The sequence below is a fragment of the Oncorhynchus masou genome, chromosome 31, assembly GCF_036934945.1.
Source record: "Oncorhynchus masou masou isolate Uvic2021 chromosome 31, UVic_Omas_1.1, whole genome shotgun sequence".
NCBI lineage: Eukaryota > Metazoa > Chordata > Actinopteri > Salmoniformes > Salmonidae > Oncorhynchus > Oncorhynchus masou.
This window is the reverse complement of record NC_088242.1, coordinates 86,126,473-86,151,846: the sequence shown is the minus strand read 5'-3', so window position 1 is coordinate 86,151,846 and position 25,374 is coordinate 86,126,473. Positions and strand designations below refer to the sequence as shown.

The window sequence follows — 25,374 nt, the reverse complement described above, 5'->3', positions numbered from 1 at the left end:
GCTTTCCAAACCTTTGACAGAAGCAAACTTTATTAATGTTTTACAAGAAAGGACTCATAAGGCGAAATGTCTTGAATTAATTTTCACTGCAACTCCATGAATTGCACAGATTTTCAAATGCTGGGAAGGAAGGCAGAGATTACCGTATTAAATATCCCAAAACATGTCAGGAATCAATAGATAATGTCGATCAAATGACTAAGCATGTTTCAACCACGACTAGCTATTTGACAGCATGATTGTCATACGTCTTTTGGATTGACAAATTCAAAGTCAAGTGATGACAAACAAAAATTAATGGACATCGGAAGACAAAACAGGTTGTGAGCTAAAATGAATATTCTCAATTTGGTGCTAAGCACCCAAACATTTCTAAAAACTGATAGACGAGGATTTCTAAATACAAAAGTCCCATGGATAGTTTAGTCCACTGTTGATACAGTCCCAAAATGTTTTGCATGTCATCATAATGACGTGGCAGGTGACACTGATTAAGTCCAATATCTTAACTTTTGGGGCTATCACCAGTTGGACTAAAGAAAAAAATAGTTTGTGGCTTTTCCCTATAGGGATTGATTTAAAACTTTAAAATAAAACCATTATTTCGCCACCCTTTGTCATCAGATAACTACTTAAGTCAAATGTTGTCTACAACCCCCCCCCCCACAACACACACACACAAAATAAATGGCGCACAAGCAAATCGGCCAAAGAAGGAAATGCTAGGGGGCAGAAAGAATTCACATAGGGGAAAAAGAATGGAGGGTTTGTAGCCATAAGACTCTGGAGTAAACAGCTACAATGGGCAAACTACAGGGAAGCCAAAAATGTAAAACGCACATAAAATCGAAGTTACAAAAGGAAAGCCCTTCTCCTGGTTTGGTGGGAACTCATTTTACATTTTTGTCATTTAGCAGACAATATTATCCAGGGCGACTTACAGGAGCAATTAGGGTTAAGAGCCTTGCTTCGGGGCACAGACAGATTTTTCCACCTAGTAAGCTCAGGAATTAGAACCAGCAACCTTTTGGTTACTGGTCCAATGTTCTTAACCGCCAGGCAACCTCCTAAGAGAAGGTGGCTTGTATCAGTTAGTCCTTTGAGAAACTAGTATTGCGTGGTTTCAAGGTCACAACATTCTGGCCATGTTCACTGATTCTTTCTAATAAGTTGGTATAAGCTGGCTAAGGTCGCTTTCACTTAAAAGTGCCAACCATGCTTTGATCTACATTCATGTTTTGTGCTGTTTTGTACCTGCAAATAATCAAAGGAAGTTATGGCCACTGATTCGGATGTACACATTCTTTCATGTGAGATCACTTTGTCACCTCTGAAAATCAGTACCAGTCGTCATTTTACAGATGGTGTGAAATGGTTTCAAATGCTTTGGATTTGACAACTTAATTCTAGTAAAGTAGCTAACATTCTTTATGGGCGACTGCATTTCATTCAAATTTGAACCCCAATTCACTATTCCATATTAAATAAAATAACTAGAATCAACAGATTTGTATCCATTTAAGGAGTTCACAAGCCTTCTCTTTCTACCTTGGCTATACCTTACCTGTTCTTTGTTTCACACCTAGCCACCTACCTCTTGCAACATCAATAGTGACACAAAAGTGTGTGTTGACTCGAGGAAATCAGTTTTCCTTAATATCCGTCTTCACTTTGCATGGGAATTTGTTTCATGCAGACGGATCTTACATCAACAAGGAATTCCCCCGAGTAAAGCGTTACTTCAAAGCCGCTGCCAATCTAAGCATACAAAGCATTTAAAAAATTGAAAATGATCCGCCCAGTAGCATAGTGGGCGATATCTCACGTCACCCAAACTTTCAAAAGATCAAAAAGGCCTTTGCCGCAACTTCAAATAACATTGAGTTAATATACTTCAATGCTGGTCATTATGATATAGGATTACTCTCGGATCCAGAGCTCACATCTTGAGAAACTTTCCTCTGAAATCCCCATGCCACTCAACTCCCCTGGATTTCTAGTTAACCACCTATTTCTGAAAAGACCTGTTGAAAAAGCCAATGGTTCCCAAGGCAATCAAAGGCATTTCAATTAAGAGTTCTTTAATATCAGACTTTAGCGCAGAAACCTTTTCAACTCAAAATTGAACGACGACGTGAAGTGTTCCTCTTGCTGTCATTTGATGAGATTTCAGGTCTACGAGTCGAGATCGACACCGCCACTCTTCCTCCACATCAATCTAATCAAATGAGTCTGGGTATCAAACGGGTGTGACAACCGATCAACTTTGAGGTGAGGATTTCCTATGTTGCCTGCTTGAAGCATTCCGTACCCGCCCACTTTCTTGTTATCTGCTTTTGAGAGTTAGCGGAATGCGCTCCCCCAGCCAAGTTGCTTGAGAACTTGTCTTCCCCTGTTCACTGCTCAAAGAGAGGTCCTCTGGACAACTGGTCATGCCCTCAGACAGAGGCGTGAGGTTTGAAGGGAAGGGGTTGAGGGGGTGGGTGGGCATCTTTCATTGGGAGTTGTGCCTCATTTTGTTTCTTCGTTCTCATTTCGTCTTCCTCACGACAGCTCGACCGCCTGCCGTCGCCTTCCTCTCGTTCTCGTCCCCATGTGCCGGCAGTGGTCCCTCACTCCCACTCGTTCGCTCTTCCTGGCCGTCCGTTCTTCCTTTCTATCGCTTTCTTTCTCTCTCGTGATTGGTTGGTTTCTCTCTCCCGTTGATTTCACACGGTGGTGCTTCAGTTGTAGCAGAGGAAAACAGGTATCCATTTTTTTATTTATTATTACCCAGATTAAAATGCTGATGAACTAAGCTCAGCTCAAGCCTAGCTCCTCTTCCAACAACCTGAGAAAAGGAAATAAGAAGGATATTCAAAATGCCTTCCACCAACAATTTTCTGAAGCTCATTGTAGACTGTGCAGTTGAGGACAAATCAATAACAGTTCTTGATTCAACTCTAGTACTGTGAGGAATGGGAATAGCTATCTTACACTTTAGTACTGTGACAGTCCAGTCACCCCACCATGTTGGTATGCACGTTCACCCTGGTAAGTCGAGTCCTGCGACAGAGCCACGTCGATCTGGGACTTGAACTCATCGCCTAGATAACTGTCCTGTTACAAGAGAAGAAGAAACACCCAATAACATTCAAAATAAAACAAAACAATAATTCTTCCAACATTTCCCTGAGAGGATTAGATTATATCAGCAAAATAAACCTTCACCCAGCCAATCACCGGTGGCGCCATTATCATATTGGATACTTTATTATTACCATACTGGCTTCTTGCTTAGTGTAAACAATATGACAAACATTACATAGAGCCACTGGGCAAGGTGAAGCTATTAAAATTGTTATTCATACCCATCTAATCCTCTCAGATCTCCACAATTGCAGCGTGGGGACAATTTGGGATTGGGCATAGGAGTACGAGGCCAGAGTCTAATTTGGTATAGCTGAGGTAGTAGAGAGTGGAGTTTAAGCCAGTATTGTTACCTGGGACAGTTCAGGCTGGGAGAGGCCAGGTTGGCTCATCTGTGAGGGCTGGCTCATGGTGATGTAGCCCTGGGTGAGTGGCCCCTGGGAGAAGGGCTGGGAAGACACGTCCTGGCTGGCCTGGCTGTTTGGCCCATTGCTTTGCCCACTGCCACTGTGGTTCCCCATTCCGCGGGTCCTCTGGCGCCCGCCACGCCCCGCTTTGCCCTTCAGCACCCCACCACGGCCTGCGTGGCAGAGAGAGAGACTAACGTCAGCTCACTTATCAAACAGTAACAAACAGTAAACATGCATTGCAGAGGAGAAATAGTACGGGTATGAGGACATCACCACAACAGTGACACATGCAACTCCGAGGTCCAAGTAGAACACAGACGGGCTATTATTTGGATACAGTCCAACTTCACAGGGCCAAATAAATATTCCACCAGTCAATATATGCACAACTAATGAATAATGGCCGCTTGCTTCCTGCTCACCTGCAGCTGGGCCGTTAGCCTGGGCCAGGTAGCCTGGTGGAGGCATGGGAGGTATCACCAAGTTGAATGGAATGGGCATGTTCATGGCTGCCATGTGGGCTGGCCCGGCCCCAATCATGCCGATCTGGTCGTGGGTTTGGAAGTACATGTTGGATGGACGCCCTGTTGAAAGAACAGTAGAAGTCATGCATGTGTGAGTGGTCACATCACTGAAGAATGTATTTGTTCCATGTAGCAATTTTTAAAAATGTAACCTTTATTTAACTAGGCAAGTCAGTTAAGAGCAAATTCTTATTTACAATGATGGCCTACACTTGCCAAACCCAGGAGACGCTGGGCCAATTGTGCTCCGCCTTATGGGACTCCCAATCATGGCCGGTTGTGATACAGCCTGGAATCGAACCAGGGTGTATGTAGTGACGCCTCAAGCACTGAGATGCAGTGCTTTAGACCGCTGCACCACTCGGGAGCCCAAATGATAGGACTTTTCATTGTATCTGTCCCATTATGGTGTCTGTGAGGGCATGAGCAGCACCATTGAGGCCATCTCCATTCTGAAATAAGGTCAGTAATTCTTCTTCTACTATTTCTATGAGATGGGAAAACTGAAAGGGTGCACACTGCCACCTGGAGTGTGTTGTTTGAACAGGTAAAAACCAAGGTTGGCGATTTACTGTCACCTGCAGTTATGGAACATTTACTCAAAAGCATAATTCATTGTCTGATCTCTCCTGATGACCCTTCCTTAACCCATAGGAAGTCCCACCCAGTTGACTACTTCAAAAGGAAATGGCGCTGCCCATGCATTAGCCTATATGAAGAGGATGTCTAGGTGTGAAAATGTTAGCAGCTATTGAAGGAGGAACAGAACAAAATCAACACATTATAAAACAATGATTAAAGAGGTATTTTTCCACTGACCTGCGCTGCTGCGATCGTAGGCAGACCCAGGGATGAGAGCCTCGCGGGCGTCATACATGGCAGTGCTCATGAACCGGGCTCCCTGGAACACAGACATGGGTTCAATACCCAGGAAAAATGCATAAGCACTGCTGTTCTGTTGTCGTAACATATTGGCCAACAAAAGTGTAATTGTTCAGAGTGTAACTGAGAAAAAGTATTACAAATGTTACTGGGGAAGAAGTGTTAAAAGTAGGACTAAATAACATGTACATGGGACTAGCCTCTACATAAATAACCACACTGAAAACATGTGCCAACTGTACACTCCTGTGATAACTCACAGGGTTAATGGCGTTGACCAGCTTGCGGGGCTTGCTGAACTGCATCAAGCTCTCTCGCAGGTTGTTGAGGGGTCCCTCCACCAGAACTTTCTGCTCCTTGTAGTAGTTGAGCAGGTGGTTCCACAGAGGCTGCTTGGACAGGGCCTTGGGGTTGCCCACAATTATCACCCCATACCTGTAAACATACATTACACAATATACAACACTGGTCAGTGGGAGATTGCCTTTAATCTGCTATCATAGAATTAACCATTAAGTGTTGCAGGCATTTCTACTTCGTTGACAAGTTCTTTGACAAATGCATTTGCATTAGCTACATTCACGGGAAGGGTAAACATTCTTATGAATGACAGTCAAAATGGTCAATAATTACGGTCTAAAATCAGAGGTAGTCACTAATATTTCTGATTGAAATAACCTCGCAGGCCAAGCCGCTATACCCATCGAAAAAGGGGGGGGGGGGGGTTGGGGTCACGGGTCAAATTGATTCATACATGATATAAAGTACATTTACACATGAATCGCATCTAAATTAATCACGTATTCCTGCTGAACCACTATTACGATTTCCAGCCGGGCTAGAACAATCCTTCCAGAGAAGCTGTGGTGAGAATGAAGACTAATGGTCCAGATGCTTACTTGGCTCTGGTGAGGGCCACGTTGAGACGGCGCGGGTCGTTGAGGAAGCCGATGCCCTGGTGCTCGTTGGCTCGGACGCATGACAGGATGATGAAGTCCTTCTCCCTGCCCTGGAACGCGTCCACGCTGGCGATCTCAACCTCCTGACAGCAGAGAAAAGAGGACAGAACAGTTTTCTAATGCATGCATTGGTCAAATGCAACAGGTTGCGACTTATTAGTCGTAACTTTATATTGATTTAAGATTTTATAAATCTGCTACCACCTTCAGAACAATAAAGCAAATCAATATGACAAATTATGTTCTTGAGCAGACAGTGACAACAAAAATAAATAAAATTGTCTTTGTATTTTTTACAGTGTAAGTTAAGCTATACTGCTGTACCTGGTAGAGCTTGGTGTGGAGGGAGCCACTAAACTGCATGTACTGCACCAGGTAGGACCTCTGGCCCTCGTAGGGGGTGATGATGCCTATCTGGTCAGGCTTGGCTCCAGCCTTCAGCAGCCTGGTGGTGATCTTCTCCACATTAGCTGCCTCAGTTCTGGGGAGAAGGGGATGGTAGTTCAAATAGTTCCAAACAAACAAAATAAAGACACGCTAGTTGCATTCCAAAATAGTAATCCATATTTATTTAACCAGGTAGGCCAGTTGAGAACAAGTTCTCATTTACATCTGCGACCTGGCCAAGATAAAGCAAAGCAGTGCGACACAAACACATGGAATAAAGAAATGTACAGTCAATAACAGAATAGAAAAGTCTATATACAGTGTGTACAAATGAAGTAAGATTAGGGAACGAAGGCAATAAATAGGCCATAGTGGCGAAATAATTACAATTTAGCAAATAAACACTGGAGTGATAGATGAGCAGAAGATGAACGTACAAGTAGAGATACTGGGGTGCAAAGGAGCAAAATATATATAAACTGCTCAAACAAATAAAGGGAACACTAAAATAACACTTCCTAGATCTGAATGAATGAAATATTCTTATTAAATACTTTTTTCTTTACATAGTTGAATGTGCTGACAACAAATCACGCAAAAATTATCAATGAAAATCAAATGTATCAACCCATGGAGGTCTGGATTTGGAGTCACACTCAAAATTAAAGTGGAAAACCACACTACGGCTGATCCAACTTTGATGTAATGTCCTTAAAACAAGTCAAAATGAGGCTCAGTAGTGTGTGTGGCCTCCACGTGCCTGTATGACCTCCCTACAACGTCTGGGCATGCTCCTGATGAGGTGGCGGATGGTGTCCTGAAGGATCTCCTTCCAGACCTGGACTAAAGCATCCACCAACTCCTGGACAGTCTGTGGTGCAACGTGGCGTTTGTGGATGGAGCGAGACATGATGTCCCAGATATGCTCAATTGGATTCAGGTCTGGGGAACGGGCTGGCCAGTCCATAGCATCAATGCCTTCCTTTTGCAGGAACTGCTGACACACTCCAGCCACATGAGGTCGAGCATTGTCTTGCATTAGGAGGAACCCAGGGCCAACCGCACCAGCATATGGTCTCACAAGGGGTCTGAGGATCTCAGCTACAAGACCATGGTGCTTGCCTACGGAGCTGTGAGGGGAACGGCACCGCAGTACCTCCAGGCTCTGATCAGGCCCTACACCCAAACAAGGGCACTGCGTTCATCCACCTCTGGCCTGCTCGCCTCCCTACCACTGAGGAAGTACAGTTCCCGCTCAGCCCAGTCAAAACTGTTCGCTGCTCTGGCCCCCCAATGGTGGAACAAACTCCCTCACGACGCCAGGACAGCGGAGTCAATCACCACCTTCCGGAGACACCTGAAACCCCACATCTTCAAGGAATACCTAGGATAGGATAAGTAATCCTTCTCACCCCCCTTAAATGATTTAGATGCACTATTGTAAAGTGGCTGTTCCACTGGATGTCAGAAGGTGAATTCACCAATTTGTAAGTCGCTCTGGATAAGAGCGTCTGCTAAATGACTTAAATGTAAATGTAAAAATGTAAATCTCGGTACCTAATGGCAGTCAGGCTACCTCTGGCGAGCACATGGAGGGCTGTGCGGCCCCCCAAATAAATGCCACTCCACACCATGACTGACCCACTGCCAAACCGGTCATGCTGGAGGATGTTGCAGGCAGCAGAACGTTCTCCACGGCGTCTCCAGACTGTCACGTGCTCAGTGTGAACCTGCTTTCATCTGTGAAGAGCACAGGGCGCCAGTGGCGAATTTGCCAATCTTGGTGTTCTCTGGCAAATGCCAAACGTTCTGCACAGTGTTGGGCTGTAAGCACAACCCCCACCTGTGGACGTCGGGCCCTCATTCCACCCTCATGGAGTCTGTTTCTGACTGTTTGAGCAGACACATGCACATTTGTGGCCTGCTGGAGGTCATTTTGCAGGGCTCTGGCAATGCTCCTCCTTGCACAAAGGCGGAGGTAGCGGTCCTGCTTCTGGGTTGTTGCCCTCCTACGGCCTCCTCCACATCTCCTGATGTACTGGCCTGTCTCCTGGTTGCGCCTCCATGCTCTGGAGACTACGCTGACAGACACAGCAAACCTTCTTGCCACAGCTCGCATTGATGAGCTGCACTACCTGAGCTGCACTACCTGAGCCACTTGTGTGGGTTGTAGACTCCGTCTCATGCTACCATTAGTGTGAAAGCACCTCCAGCATTCAAAAGTGACCAAAACATCAGCGAGGAAGCATAGGAACCGAGAAGTGGTCTGTGGTCACCACGTGCAGAACCACTCCTTTATTGGGGGTGTCTTGCTAATTGCCTATAATTTCCACCTGTTGTCTATTCCATTTGCACAACAGCATGTGAAATATATTGTCAATCAGTGTTGCTTCCTAAGTGGACAGTTTGATTTCACAGAAGTGTGATTGACTTGGAGTTACATTGTGTTCTTTAAGTGTTCCCTTTATTTTTTTGAGCAGTGTATATTTAATATGGGGATGAGGTAGTTGGGTGTGCTATTTACAGATGGGCTGTGTACAGGTACCGTGATGGTAAGCTGCTCTGACAGCTGATGCTTATAAAGTTAGAGAGGGAGATATAAGACTCCAGCTTCAGTGTTTTTTGCAATTCGTTACAGTCATTTCTCAGCAGAGAAGGTGGTCAAAGTAGGTGTTGGCATTGGGGATGACCAGTGAAATATACCTTCTGGAGCGAGTGCTACGGATGGGTGTTGCTATGGTGACCAGTGAGCTGAGATAAGGCAGGAATTTACCTAGCAAAGACTTATAGATTACCTGAAGCCAGTGGATTTGGCGACGAATATGTAGTGAGGGCCAGCCAAAGAGAGCTTACAGGTCGCAGTGGTGGGTAGTATATGGGGCTTTGGTGACGAAACGGAAGGAACTGTGATAGACTGCATCCACTTTGCTGAGTAGAGAGTTGGAAACTATTTTGTAAATGACATCTGCAAAGTCAAAGTTCGGTAGGATAGTCAGTTTTATGAGGGTGTTTGGCAGCATGAGTGAAGGAGGCTTGTGGCGATATAGGAAGCCGATTCTAGATTTAACTTTGGATTGGAGATGCTTAATGTGAGTCAGAGGAGACACCAGACACCTAGGTATTTGTAGTTGTCCACATATTCTAAGTCAGAACCGTCCAGAGTAGTGATGCAAGTTGGGCGGGCAGGTACGGGAAGCGATCTGTTGAAGAGCATGCATTTAGTTTTACTAGCATTTAAAAGCAGTTGGAGGCCACGGAAGGATTATTGTATGGCAATGAAGCTCATTCGGAGGTTTGTTAACGCAGTGTCCAAAGAAGGGCCAGAAGTATACAGAATGGTGTCGTCTGCGTAGAGGCGGATCAGAGAATCACCAGCAGCAAGAGCGACATCATTGATATATACAGAGGAAAGAGTCGGCATGAGAATTGATCTGTGGCACCCCCACAGAGACTGCCAGAGGTCCGGACAACAGGCCCTCCGATTTGACACACTGAACTCTGAGAAGTAGTTAGTGAACCAGGTGAGGCAATAATTTGAGAAACTAAGGCTATTGAGTCTGCCGATAAGAATGTGGTGATTGACAGAGTCGAAAGCCTGCACAGTACTGTCTTTTATCAATGGCGGTTATGATATCGTTTAGGACCTTGAGCGTGGCTGAGGTGCACCCATGACCAGCTCTGAAACCAGATTATATAGTGGAGAAGGTACGGTGGGAATCGAAATGGTCGGCGATCTGTTCGTTAACTTGGCTTTCGAAGATCTCAGAAAGGCAGGGCAGGATGGATATAGGTCTATAACCGTTTGGGTCTAGAGTGTCTCCCCCTTTGAAGAGGGGGATGATTGCGGCAGCTTTCCAATCTTCAGGGATCTCAGACGATACGAAAGAGAGGTTGAACAGGCTGGCAATAGGGGTTGCAACAATGGAGGCGGATCATTTCAGAAAGAGAGGGTCCAGATTGTCTAGCCCAGCTGATTTGTAGGGATCCAGATTTTGCAGCTCTTTCAGAACATCAGCTGTCTGGATTTGGGCAAGTTTCTGCGCGAGGTGCAGAGCTGTTGGCCGGTGTAGGAGTAGCCAGGTGGAAAGCATAGCCAGCCGTAGAAAAATGCTTATTAAATCTACGATAATTTAACCGGTGGTGACAGTGTTTCCTAGCCTCAGTGCAGTGGGCAGCTGGGAGGAGGTGCTCTTATTCTCCATGGACTTTACAATGCTGTTGATACTTTGAGATTAACCTTGACTGGACTGTGAGCTGTACCTGTTCAGGTAGGATGTTCCAGAGCTAGCGATTTCTTCCTGGCCTTGAGTCACATAGAAGAACATGGGTTTGTCTGGCTGTGGCCACTGGAAGTCAAAGCCTTTCTTGATGCGGTCAGCTGCCCAGAAAAAAAAAGTAAACATTGTACATTAGTATGGCACTTTGTCTTCAATAAGCCAGTGAGATTGTGAACAAACCTAAATTGGCAGCAAATATGTGCCCAAAAGCAATACACTTCGAGTTGGAGTAGAGTTACAGAAGATTTCAGAGTGGCCAAATTTTAAACTTCCCCTGTGGAGTAAGTGTTTGACAGTCAGTGTTTGAACACAAACCCATTGGAATCTGAAACACTGCTTGAATCCATACACTGCTACTTCTAGATTGCAAACAAACATGGTTTCTACAGAAACGATTCTAGTTGCTCTTCTGTATATTTTTGTGGGGAAATGTTAGTAGGGACCAGTACATTGCTAATAATAAGTTAATTATTGTTGTACACATGACCAATTCAAAAGCTATAATATGAGTAAGAAGCTTGGTAAAAAAAACATCTAACTCACCAGCAGTGACTCCGTTCTGCAGGGAGCCCTCGTAGAAGATGTTGGAGGGGAAAGCACTGAGGGCCGGGTGCATGCGGTACTGCACCTGCAGACGAATGGGCCTGATGCCCAGCACCACCAGACGCTCAAACAAAGACTGGGACAGGCCTGCTTTGGCTGCCTTCTTGCACATCACTACTGGGCCCAGCTGGCAGTGGTCTCCCACCAGAATGAGCTGTGGAGGGGGAGTTAACGATTAAATGACAATTAACCAGAAATGTTAAGCCTCTCCCGAGCTGTAGTGAAATCAACACTGGGAAATTACATTGTCTGGTACAGTCTTTTAAACAGACCATGTCCATTTCTTTGGCTCAAATTTTTTTTTTAAGTCTGGATTGAGTAGGTCACATAAAAACTGCCTGTGTTGAACCATTGACACTTTGTTAAAATATGTATATGCAAAGAACATTGGGATTTTACCAATCTTAAGCATAAATAGTTGTTTTTGTGTGTACCTGCTTGGCACCCAGGACTACGGGCACCATGCACTCTGGCTCGGTGGCCTGGGTGCTCTCATCGATTAGGATGGAGCGGAACTGCATCTTGGCCAGACGGGGGTCTCCTGCCCCCACACAGGTACAGCAGATCACATCTGCATTCTAATGAGGGACAGTAGCAAACAGGTTATCAGTTGGTTTAAAATTAGAGGAATGGGGAACCCATATCGTCACTTGGACAAAAAACATTCTACATCACAGGACTTGCCGTACTGTTCTCATAAGACTGTTGTAACTGCCGTGACTTATTGGGCGACAAAAGTGGTAGTGTTAAGTGTCCTCCTCACCATGAGCAGCTCTCTCTCAGCGGTGCGCTTCAGGGCCCGGTAGCGCTTCTCGTCAGCGGACGACAGCTCCCCGGTCTCATCCTTCAGCTGCTGCAGCTTCTGGAGCTCTGGCATACTGGGTACACAGCAATCAGTTGAGGTATTAGCAACACACAGAATTACAGTTATTATATTAAAAAGTAACACTTGGCAAGGACAGAAAACTAAGCATGACGCCTATTAGCAAATCTGGCAGAACTATTCAATGGTTCTATTGAAGCAGTTAACAAATGCATCCTTCCCGTTTCTTCATTATTTGATATTTAAACAAGGCTAATACATTGCTCAAGGTATTAACCACAGTGATTATGACAGCACCACTACAGCAGTACAATTCCAGTTCAGACGGTGCGAAAAAAAGGACTTCATTTCCCAGCATGCCCCACCTGTCCATGTTGCGGATCTGGTTGTGCAGTGCCAGGAAGGAGACAGGGGAGTCAATGGCTTCTCTGCTTTTAGCACACAGCCTGACCACCTTCAGGCCAGACATGTGGATCTTCTCAGTCAGCTGGTCCACTGCGATGTTACTGGGAGCACACACCAGTACGGGCCTGCAGAACCAAACACACAACGGATGAATGCAGAATGCAATGACAACGAGCAGATGCTATAGCATACTTTCATAGTTTGCTTTGATGTTCAGCCTTCTTGTACATAGCCTACCTTTAATTGCTCTGGATAAGAGCTTCCGCTAAAATGACTTGCTTTTAACAAATACATAATGGGAATGTGAGATTCTGAGTGTGAACTGCCTTACCCATTGCCCTGCCTGGCGAGGTGGTACACTATGGTGGCAGAGGTGACCGTTTTCCCAGTGCCGGGGGGGCCTTGGATAAGACTGAGGGGTCTCTGCAGCACAGTCTTCACAGCATACACCTATTTTAACACACAAATCAAAGCCAAAACACTTATGAACGTTGCACATGAAGACAAGCACATGGAAGTACGGGAAATTAACATTTAACTTCAGATGAAGTACCTCTTGATTATAAGACGGCATTACTATCATGAGGAAATGTCTTCCTTTTAATATCATTCATTCACTAAAACGAATTGGTTAGAAATTCAAAAGTGTCAGGCCCCATGGTCAGGTGGGTCAGTGAGGTGTCTGGAGCGGGGACCAGACCTGAGAGTGATTGAGGTCAGGCAGGCCCTGTGCAGTGAAGCGTTTGGGCAACTGACACTTGATGATGACATCCTCCACCTCGTGGCCCAGCAGCTTGTGGTAGATGTAGCCTGACACGGACGTCTCGTCCACAGCAAAGGTCTTCAGGGCACTCTGCATTCTGAAACCCAGTGGAAACCAATGGGTTATAGTGGAGATAAAGAGTGATGTGGTTAACAATGATAATACAATCTAGTACCTCCATTTCATGTCTTATTCATGAAATACTTTAATGTATAACCAACAGAATTTATGTTAGTGATAATTCGTGTGAAATGAAGCTTTAGCTGTGCAATCAGTACTCTCTGGAAATCAAGTCACGTTAAAAACATCAGAGCATCAAAAACCAAAGTAGAACTGATTAAATATTCTGATCTGCTTGTCGTACCTGTCAAAGGAAGTGGACTTCCACACAAAATCCACCTGGAAGTTGTGAGGTATTTCCACAGGAGCTCCAACACTGCTGCGCAATTCTATAGCAATCTCATCTCCATAGTCTTTCACAAAGGGTGCTAAGGAAATAAGTACAGCAAAATAGCCTTTCTTTGTGGAATGGTAGAAAGAAAAAGATGGGGTTTATTCTCTCCCCTTGAACGGGGTTAATAGTAGGGATGAAAGGTCTACAAAACTGTAGATTTTCTCAACATTAGCATACATCAGATACACTAGCGGGAGTGCAATCTAGAGGGGTGATAACCCCTGGAAGGGCCTCTCCGAAGGGAGTGTATGGTAGACTAGCTCTTTAACTATCTCCCAATAAAAATGGATTTCTTTATGCAAGGCTTTAAACGTTACAACCCAATAACGTGGCTAGCATCAGACTGCTTACCTCACGTTTTGCGATGGTGACCAAAAAAATAGTTTTTGTTTGAGACATTGAGATTGGCTGACAAGTTGAGACGCAAAACAACTTTTTCCCCTGACCCCATCATGGAAAAGGAAAGATGGAGATGTGGATCCTATTTGCTAAAAAAGGGAACACTGAGATCAAAAAGGTAGGGATGAGCAACCACTGTGAAGAAAATGTGTTTTTCTTCAGAATGATCTTTCAGTTAAAGGATACTGTCTGGGACTTTGATGACATGGCCGATGCCCTTCCAGAGTGGGGCCAGCTCTCCTTTGTAGCGCAGACATATCTCATCTCCTTGCATCAGCCGCATGTCTGTGCAAACAACCACAACAGAGAAGTTAGAAACACTTTGCTCAAACCTACAGTACATCCAAAAATATATGAATAATGGTTCCAAGGAGGTGGACAAAATACAATACCGTACACAAAACAGCCATTACAAAAACACACACACCACTGGGGATGCAGGTATGGGATGCGTGGGTTCTCTATGCACAACAGAACCACTGGTAGACAGAGAAAAGCCCATTGAAATAATTACCACCTGAATCCGTCTTGGGCAAGGAGAAATAGGCAATCCGCTTTTTATTTAGCCCCAGGTCCCACCTGACTGTTATATTATCTTGGGTCTGTGAAGAGTTACAGATGAGAACAAAGGGGGAAAAATGTATAACAAATTAGTCATACTGTCATTAGCTACATAAAAAACAGCCCAGCCACCCTGCTATGTTCAAGTACAATTTATGTTTCTTTGAACTTGCATCCTTCCCTGAACATTTTCACTGATTTCATAAATTTGGCAGGGTTACAGCAAGGTTTCCACCATTATAATTTCACCTCACACAATACATAAGTAAACTTATACTGCATAGAATGTGTACGTTATAGTAGAACGTGGCACAGTAGACGCAGTTGTGACTGCCCTCATGTTGACTTAAAGGGGAGTTAATGAATTATCTAAGGGGGATGTGGAGGCTGTACCTGGGACTCTTTAAGCTTTTTGTCGTAATCAGCTTCCAGCTTGACGAGGGGGCCGAAGATGTTTTGGTACTGGTAGGCATCCTCATAGCGCAGCAGCACATGCTGGGGCTCCTCGTCTACGCCCGGCTTCTCCAGGTCCTCCAGAGTGGCCGTGGGATTATCCTGAGATGAGAGGATGATGCACAAGTTCATGCTTTCATTCACGTCCATATATGGGAACACTGACTGCTTCCTTCTACAGCTACTGATACGTGGGGGCTTCCCCTGCCTAGTATGTCAGATGCTGTGGTGTTATATGATTATTTCTGAGGTTAAGCTCTGTCATACTTCATAGGTTAAGCCAGCCTAGTACCTTCCAGAGCTCCTCCAGCTTGTTGATCTGCTGGGCTGTGATCTGGCGGGCCCGGAGTTGCTCCTGCTCTGAGGGGATCTTCACCAGCCAGGACAGGAAGCAGCGGTCCTGGATCAGTGGCTGCCACTGGGAGCTGTCCCAGTTGATGTCCTTCAGGCTGCTCTGACTGGCACATGGCTGCCTAGTAGCACAAACATATGGATACTGTCAACATATATTTGCATTTTTGAAAGTATGTTCATGGACAGATGGTTGTCTTGCTCTCTTACCATGATTTAAACATAAGTATGTCATATTATGGCATCTATGGCAATACACATACTGTCAAATCTATGGTAATCACACATGCAGAATCAGTCCATCACATCACACCCACTGTTAGCCACCATTCCCCCCTTCTCATCTGATTGTACACACCTGCACAGCAGCACCACCACCGAGTCGGCCTTGGCGGGGATGAAGCCCAGGAGGAAGACGTTGCGACAGCCACAGTTGTAGCACTCCAGCACCGTCTCGCCCAGTGGCCCATCTTTGTGCAGAGTCACCTCTTTGCATTTGGCTCTCACCAAGTGGTTCACTATGTGGCTGAATGAGAGCATGGGAGAGTATCAACTTACATGCACACACATGTAAGCTGAGTGCTCAAAATAGCCCACATTAACATATGTAGCTTAAGAAACAAGGTACATGATATCAATAACATGCTAGTAAAAGATGATATTCATATAGACAGAAATGCCAATGGTGGAGGTGTTGCTGCTTATATTCAGAACCACGTTCCTGTAAAGATTAGAGAGCTAAATACTGATGAACTAATACTGCAACAGGTTCATCTGCCTCACCTAAAGTCCATTCTCGTGGGAAGCTGCTATAGACCACCAAGTGCGAACAGTCAGTATCTGGATAACATGTGTGAAATGCATGTGACATCAAACGAGAGGTATATTTTCTAGGTGATTTAAATATTGACTGGCTTTCATCAAGCCACCCACTCAAGAAAAAGCTTCAAACTGTAACCAGTGACTGCAACCTGGTTCAGGTTATCAGTTAACCTACCAGGGTAGTTACAAACAGCACACGAATGAATGAAATCCTCAACATGTATTGATCACACCTTTACTAAGGCTGCAGAAATTAGCTTGAAAGCAGTATCCAGATCCATCGGATGTAGTGATCACAATATAGTAGTCATATCTATGAAAACCAAAGTTCTGAAGGCTGGGCCTAATATAGTGTATAAGAGGTCATAAATTCATTTTGTAGTGATTCCTATGTTGTTGAAGCAAAGAAAATCTGTTGGTCTGTGGTGTGTAATGAGGAGCAATCAGACATTGCACTTATGAAATTGCTTACTCCAGATACTAATAAGCATGCAACTATTAAGAAAATGACTAAAATCGCAGTGTATTGATAAGGAATTTAAAAATGGTATGGTTGAAAGGGATGAGGCAAAGGGAATGGCTACACAATCGATTGGCAAACGTACAGCAAATTGAGAAATCACGTGACTAAACTGAATAAAAAGACGAAGAAACTACACTATGAAATAAACATAATGACCAAGAATGATGGTAAATAGCTTTGGATCCCCTTAAATTATATTTTTTGGGGAAAAAAGCTAACTAAGCTCCATCATTCATTGAATCAGATCACTCATTCATCATTCATACTTTAATGATTTTTTTCATTGGCAAGATTAACGAAGTTAGGCATGACATGCCAGCAACAAAACACTGACACGACACATCCAAGTATATCTGACCAAATTATGAAAAGACAAGCATTGTAATTTTGAACTCAGTAAAGTGAGTGTGGAAAAGGTGAAAAAATTGTTGCCTATCAACAAGGACAAGCCACCGGGGTCTGACAACTTGGATGGAAAATTACTGAGGATAACAGCAGATGATATTGCCACTCCTATTTGCCATATTTTCAATATAAGCCTACTAAAAAGTATGTGCCCCCAGGCATGGAGGGAAGCAAAAGGCCATTCCACTAAGAATAGTAAAGCCCGCTGCACTGGCTCAAATAGCCGACCAATCAGCTTGTTACCAACCCTTCGGGGAAAAATAATGTTTGACCAGATACAATGCTACTTTACAGAAAACAAATTCACAATAGACTCAGCATGCTTATAGGGAAGGACATTCAACAAGCACAGCACGTACACAAATGATTGATGATTGGCTGAGAGAAATTGATGATAAAAAGATTGTGGGGGCTGTTTTGTTAGACTTCAGTGTGGCTTTTGACATCATTGATCATATTCTGCTGCTGGAAAAACATATGTGTTATGGTTTTACACCCCCTGCTATATTGTGACCAAGAATTACCTGTCTAACAGAACACAGAGGGTGTTCTTTAATGGAAGCCTCTCCAACATAACCCAGGTAGAATCAGGAATTCCCCAGGGCAGCTGTCTAGGCCCCTTACCTTTTTCAAACTTTACTATTGACATGCCACTGGCTTTGAGTAAAGCCAGTGTGTCTATGTATGTGGATGTCTCAACACTATAAAATGTCAGCTACAACAGCGACTGAAATTACTGCAACACTTAACAAAGAGTTGCTGTTAGTTTTAGAGTGATTGGCAAGGAATAAGTTAAATATTTCTAAAACTAAAAGCATTATATTTGGGACAAATCATTCACTAAACCCTAAACCTCAACTAAATATTGTAATAAATAATGTGGATATTGTGCACGTTGAGGTGACTAACATGCTTGAAGTAACCCTGGATTGTAAACTGTCATGGTCAAAACATATTGATACAACAGTAGCTAAGATGTGGAGAAGTATGTCCATAATAAAGCGCTGCTCTACCTTCTTAACAGCACTATCAACAAGGCAGGTCCTACAGGCCCTAGTTTTGTTGCACATTGACTACTGTTCAGTCATGTGGTCAGGTGCCACAAAAAGGGACATAGGAAAATTGCAATTGGCTCAGAACAGGGCAGCATGGCTGGTCCTTGGACGAACAACATGTAGCTAATATGAATAATATACATGTCAATCTCTCCTGGCTCAAAGTGGAGGAGAGATTGACTTTATCACAACTTGTATTTATGAGACGTATTGACATGTTGAATGCACCGAGCTGTCTGTTTGAACTACTGGCGCATAGCTCGGACACCCATGCATAACCCACAAGAGGTCTCTTTCCAGTCCCCAAGGCCAGAACAGACTATGGGAGGCGCACTAAATTACATAGGGCCATGACTACATGGATCTCTATTCCACATCAAGTAACTAATGCAAGTGGTAAAATTAGATTTAAAAGAACACAGATAAAAATGCACCTCATGGAACAGTGGGACTGAAGCAACAAACGTAGGCAGACACATGCATACACACTATACACATGTAACAGGGATTTTGTACTGTAGATATGTGGTAATGATGGAGTAGGGGCCTGAGGGCACAGTGTGCTGTGAAATCTGTGAATGTATTGTAATGCTTTCAAAATTGTATAAATTGCCTTAATTTTGCTGGACCCCAGGAAGAGTAGATGCTGCCTTGGCAGCAGCTAATGGGGATCAATAATAAATACAAATGCATGTTATGAATACATATTTTTAGTGTATGAGACACTGGAGTGTTGCATACCTGCCAGATGTATTGCCACGTCCATTGCAGAACCACTTCTTGCTTGTGTTGCAGTACACCACAGATGCAGGATCATGGATGCCACAGTAACTGAAAAAATAAACATAGCAAAAGGCCCTCATATGACATACATATGTATTGGGTGCAGCGCACAGAAAACAATAACAGAGTTGAAATATTTTTATATTACAAAAAAAGGAAATATGTTACCTTATTAGCAAACTCTAAATCTTAGTTAGTAGGGTGTTGCATATATAAAAGTGTTTGTCCACATGTTACTCTAAAAATTCAACCAATCAAATCCAATTATATTGGTCACATACACATGGTTAGCAGATGTTAATATGAGTGTAGCGAAATGCTTGTGCATCTAGTTGCGACTGTGCAGTAATATCTAACAAGTAATCTAACAATTTCACAACAACTACCTTATACACACAAGTATAAAGGAATGAAAAAGAGTATGTACATGTAAATATATGGATGAGCGATGGCAGAACAGCATAGGCAAGTTGCAGTTGATGGTATAGAGTACAGTATATACACATATGAGATGAGTGATGTAGGGTATGTAAACATGATATAAAGTGGCATTGTTTAAAGTGACTAGTGATGCATTTATTAATCCAATTTTTAATTATTAAAGTGGCTAGAGATTTGAGTCAGTATGTTGGCAGCAGCCAATCAATGTTAGTGATAGCTGTTTAACAGTCTGATACTGTGAGACAATCGTATAAATTTGTAATCAAGTGTTTGGCTCGCTCTCCTACCTGCAGGCATGCAGTGGGAGGTCTTTGATGTAATAGGTGTCTTCTTCATCCTCCTCGAAGTTCAACTCAGCAAGGAGTTGGCTCGCCTTGGCCACATCATCGACTCCTCCATTGTGAAGCCCTTCATCAGGACCATTCACCTACAGAGGAAACATGGTTGAATTAGGACTGCAACAATGCCAAAAACATGGGAGGCATCGCTATAGCACTAGGTAGAGGTTTGATAGCTAAATAATATTGCTGACATTAGCTAATTTTTAATACTAACCAGCCAGCAGTGATTGCTACGTAGTCATAGTTGACAATTTACCAGTGTATGTTAGCAAACACGAGTTAACTAGTTAGCGAACATGGCTAGTAGTAGCTAGCTGGCTAACATTAACGTTAGCTAGCTAGCGTTAGCAGTTGTAGGAATTGATGGGGGGCAAGAATGCGAGTTTGGCTAGCTTCACATGAAGAATTACAAACCTGATTGTCCAGCTGACTCTGGGTTTGGCCTTGAGTTTGCGTCTGGCTGGGGAGAGTAAAATCGGTAAACTCGTACTCCGAGCCCTGGGTATCAGCCCCAAGTAGCTCCGCTTCCTCCGTGTCCAGGAAGGTGAGCGTTTGAGAACTCGGCCCGTACGCCTCCACACTCATCTCGACACAAGTTACGCTGACTAAATGGACTCCAGTCCAGTAATGAATATGATCAAGATCCTCGGTGATATGTTTATCCAAGCGGATATTTGCGATCACAGTTTCTGCTTCGAGTCAGATTTGAACCTAAACAAAATTCGAACCGCACCTGAAATTAAACAGAAAACACAGCTCGAGACGCGCCTGAACTCCAAACAGTGACGAACTTCCTAGCGCCACACAACGTAAGTGCGTTGAGCACGAAAGATTGACGTTTACACAAATACAAAGGAAGGAGGATGGATTTATTGATTGATTGATATTAATGACAAAAATCTACTTTTATTGTTGTTAAATAAAGTCAGTTGCTATCAACTAGAATAGTTTACTATCAATATAATTATGATTGGAAGATAATGAACACACGTCGAAAAAGTATAGTGTGTGGGTTATTCTCAACGAGATTGGCACACGGGAAACCAACATTATTTTCCTTAATTTATTCAAATGTGAATGAGGATAATCCTTTTCACAATGTTTCTTTCTGTCTCAAAACCATTGTTCAGCTCAAAGCCAAATATAAATCTGGGAAAATACAGGGGAATTGGATTTAAATCTTGATGCCATAATAAAGTATGATATACATCCAAGAACAAAAGGCATACACATTGAGACAGCAGATCATTTATAGGCTGGTATAGGTTTTGGGCATACTGGGATCGATGTATGTAATAAGTTTATTTCTAAATAGTAACCTAGTGGATATTCTGTGTTACCTTTCCATAACAACAAGGCACAGGTCAAAAGAGGATCTTAAAGGAAATTGCCCACTTCAACAAGCACTTAGGGACATAAATGCTTTCACATCTTTGAGTAAAGTCATTACAGTTGGTAAGCTCTCTCACAATGACAATTCCCTGATGACTCATGCTTTTTAATCATACACATTTTACACATATGTAATAACCAGGTAATTACTGGTATGTGACAGTGTGGAGGAACAGGTAAACAAAAACACAAAGATGAATCTCCATAGAGTCCATGAATGCTACAATACCCACTACCACTTAGTCTATAAAACATACTGTATTTTGGGCAACAACAAAGTATTGTGTATGACAGTTGTTCTGGGAAGAAGATACTATTAATCTGGATCAGCTACATGTTATTATGTGGCTGTACCACTAGAGCAGGGGTGTCAAAGTCAAATGGACGGAGGGCCAAATAAAAAATTTAGCTACAAGCCGAGGGCCGGACTGTTCGAATGTTCATTGAAAAATTTTTAAATGACGCATATAGTCTAGTGAACCTAATTGAACCTACTGAAAACCTAACAAATATATTCCAATATGATCAGATAAATAAAGCAATATTTTCTTATGGCTCTGTCAGTAATCTTTAATTTTCAACAGACACAAAAGACAAATTTCCTTTATATAAAAATCCCCATAACATGAACATTAAATGAAAGAAACCGGTATTCAAGGCACCATCAGTAGCCTATATTTTCTATTTTAGCAAAAGTGGGCTAAATTTACTTCAAAGAAAAAAACAATAATAGCAATTTTCTATCATCCACTCAACTGAAATATTTTTAAAATATAATTGGATTGAAATACAATAAAATAAAGTGCAAAAATCTATTAATCAAAAACAACACTTTGTTTAAGGAGAAGTAACATGCAGTGAAAACAAATATTAAACTTTAACTTTTAAACTTGAACTGAGTAAAAACTCTAAATATGTGATTGCACAGTAATGTTCACTTGTTTGAGGTTGAGGGTGATACTTGGTGGTGTCCCATCTTTTCCACAAGTTCATCAATGTTCGGGGTAAGGCTCTGAGCTGAGGAAATCCTCAGAATTGAGTGGAGGTGTTCAGCAGTAAGTCGACTTCTGTGTGATGTTTTGTTCAGGTTCATCAAAGAAAAAAGTTGTTCACACAGGTATGTGCTGCCAAACATAGACAACGTTTGAGCAGCCTGGATGCGCAGCTGGGGCATTGTGTCGGGGAGGAAACGGGCGAACTCCGCAGCACCCACTGCCGCATATTTTGCCCTCAGTGCATCATTGCATTGGAGGTCAATCAACTCCATTTGGAGGTTTGGTGGTGAGCTTTCCACGTCAACAGCAAATGGGTTACCGAGCAGTTCCAACCTGCTTTTTTGTGCTTCAAAGTCAGCAAATCGGCGTCGAAAGTCAGCGGCAAGCATACCTATTTTATCAGCCAACTGTGCGCTCGGGAACGCACTGGTAGAGAGCTTCTCTTTCATGGTCTGGCAGCTGGGAAAGTGGCTCAAATTTTCTTTCCGCATCTGCGTCTCCCACAGAGTCAGTTTGGTTTTAAATGCCTTCACTGTACTGTACATATCAGAGATGACATGATCCCGACCCTGCAGCTGCAAGTTCATTGCATTCAGATGACTCGTAATGTCACACAGAAAAGCCATTTCACACAGAAACATTTCGTCTCGGAGTTGTGTTGTGTCTTTCCCTTTGCTGTCCAAGAACAGACAAATCTCCTCACGAAGCTCGAAACATCTTTGAAGCACCTTTCCCTGGCTTAGCCATCGCACCTCTGTGTGATAAGGCAAATCACCATGCTCCGTTTCTAACTCCGTCAGAAATGCCTTGAACTGGCGGTGATTCAAACCTTTGGCTCTGATAAAGTTAACTGTGCGCGTGATGATGCTCATTACATGCTCCATTTTCAAGGCTTTACCGCACAACGCTTCCTGGTGTATGATACAATGATAAGCTGTCAGCTCACCTGTCGCGTTTTCCTCTTGCATCTTTTCCCGTATCTTCGCCACCAGTCCGCTCCTGTGTCCACACATCGCAGGTGCTCCGTCGGTTGTCAAACCCACGAGTTTTTCCCAAGGCAGCTCCATCTCATTTACACATCTTGACACCTCTTCATACAAATCATGCCCCGTAGTTGTGCCATGCATAGGACGTAAAGCCAAAAACTCCTCTGTCACGCTTAGGCTGGAGTCCACTCCGCGGATGAAAATTGACAACTGGGCAATGTCAGAAATGTCGGTGCTCTCATCCACAGCCAAGGAATATGCAATGAAATCTTTTCCCTTTTTCACAAGCTGCTCTTTTAGATTGATGGACAACTGGTCTACTCTCTCGGCAATGGTGTTTCTGCTCAGACTCACATTTAAAAAGAGTTGCCTTTTTCTGGGCAAACTTCGTCACAAACTTTAATCATGCAGTTTTTGATGAAATCCCCCTCCGTAAATGGCAGGGCTGATTTAGCGATCTCTTCTGCCAAAATAAAACTGGCCTTGACAGCAGCCTGGCCTTGTGATTTGGCTTTTTGAACAGAGCCTGTCGAGATTTGAGGCCTCGTTTTAATTCCTCTGCCTTTTGTAGCCTTTGTTCCATGTCCATATTCTTGTTTTTGTCCGCGTGTTTCGTTTCATAATGTCGTCTCAGATTATACTCTTTCAGTACCGCCACACTTTCTCCACACAGAAGACACACAGGTTTTCCAGCTACCTCCGTGAACATATACTCCGACTCCCACCTTGTTTGAAACCCCGGTTCTCAGTGTCCACCTTCCGTTTTGCCATTTTTGATGGGTATCTGAAAGTTAATTTTACTGTGATGCTGACGACTGCTGTGCCAATAAATATTGAAATGAAGCAGCCTACTGCTCGGTGCGTCACCGTTGCATTGTGGGAAATGTAGTATTGGTGCGTGTAAAAGATCTGCGGGCTGCCGGCTTGCTGCGGTCTGCGGGCCGGTTCTAATAATAAATCAAGATCATCCCAGGGGCCGTAAAAAACCTTCTCGCGGGCCGGATGTGGCCCGCGGGCCTTGACTCTGACATATGTGCACTAGAGGATTACATGGCTTTTGAAATTTACAGTACCTGTCAAAAGTTTGGACACACCTACTCATTCAAGTTTTTTGTATTTTTTTTACTATTTTCTACATTTTAGAATAATAGTGAGGACATCAACACTATGAAATAACACACATGGAATCATGTAGTAACCAAAAAAGAAACCAACAAATCATGTAGTAACCAACCAATCAAAATATATTTTACATTTGAGATTATTCAAAGTTGCCACCCTTTGCTTTGATGACAGCTTTGCACACTCTCGGCATTCTCTCAACCAGCTTCATGAGGAATGCTTTTCCAACAGTCTTGAAGGAGTACCCACATATGCTGAGCACTTGTTGGCTGCTTTTCCTTCACTCTGCGGTCCAACTCAGCCGAGACCATCTCATTTGGGTTGAGATTAGAGGTCGACCGATTAATCGTAATGGCCGATTAATTAGGGCCGATTTCAAGTTTTCATAACAATCGGAAATCGGTATTTTTGGGCGCCGATTAATTTATTTTTTATTATACCTTTATTTAACTAGGCAAGTCAGTTAATAACACATTCTTATTTTCAATGACGGCCTAGGAACAGCGGGTTAACTGCCTTGTTCAGGGGCAGAACGACAGATTTTCACAAGTCCAACACAATAACGACGTGCCTCTCTCTCGTTGCACTCCACAAGGAGACTGCCTGTTACGTGAATGCAGTAAGCCAAGGTAAATTGCTCGCTAGCATTAAACTTATCTTATAAAAAACAATCAATCATAATCACAAGTTGGGCCTAGTGGTGCAGTGTTTAAGGGCACTGTACTGCAGCGGCAGCTCTATCGTAACCGGCCATGACCGGGAGGTCCGTGGGGCGATGCACAATTTGCCTAGCGTCGTCCGGGTTAGGGAGGGTTTGGCTGGTAGGGATATCCTTGTCTCATGCAGCAATTCGACCATGAAGGCCTGATTCAGTCTCCTCTGAACAGTTGTGTCTGTTACTTGACACAACTGTGAAGCATTTATTTGGGCTGCAATTTCTGAGGCTGGTAACTCTAATGAACTTGTCCTCTGCAGCAGAGGTAACTCTGGGTCTTCCTTTCCTGTAGCGGTCCTCAAGAGAGCCAGTTTCATCATAGCGCTTGATGGTTTTCACGTCTGCACTTGAAGAATTTTCAAAGTTCTTGAAATTTTCCGGATTGACTGACCTTCATGTCTTAATGTAATTCTC

The 25,374-nt window shown here is 43.5% G+C and overlaps 1 protein-coding gene across 2 annotated transcripts; it reads right to left on the bottom strand.

The window, feature by feature from the left end:
• Positions 1–12: 12 nt before the first annotated feature.
• On the bottom strand, positions 13–20,553 carry LOC135524659 (regulator of nonsense transcripts 1). 2 transcript variants are annotated; one of them, XM_064952388.1, is made up of 24 exons: positions 20,165–20,553; positions 19,697–19,836; positions 18,927–19,016; positions 15,739–15,906; positions 15,322–15,502; positions 14,970–15,131; positions 14,530–14,617; positions 14,202–14,300; positions 13,527–13,650; positions 13,100–13,259; positions 12,731–12,849; positions 12,360–12,524; positions 11,935–12,049; positions 11,606–11,749; positions 11,112–11,325; positions 10,552–10,669; positions 6,229–6,385; positions 5,845–5,987; positions 5,206–5,380; positions 4,883–4,964; positions 3,962–4,123; positions 3,483–3,709; positions 2,977–3,099; positions 13–2,830 (listed from the first exon to the last, which is right to left on the bottom strand). In XM_064952388.1, the coding sequence occupies exons 1-23, from the start codon at positions 20,333–20,335 to the stop codon at positions 2,980–2,982; spliced, it is 3,324 nt and encodes a 1,107-aa protein (XP_064808460.1). In that variant the 5' UTR covers positions 20,336–20,553; the 3' UTR covers positions 13–2,830; positions 2,977–2,979. The 2 variants fall into 2 exon arrangements, with proteins under 2 accessions (XP_064808460.1, XP_064808461.1); XM_064952389.1 differs by having other exon boundaries at positions 13,527–13,635.
• Positions 20,554–25,374: the final 4,821 nt, after the last annotated feature.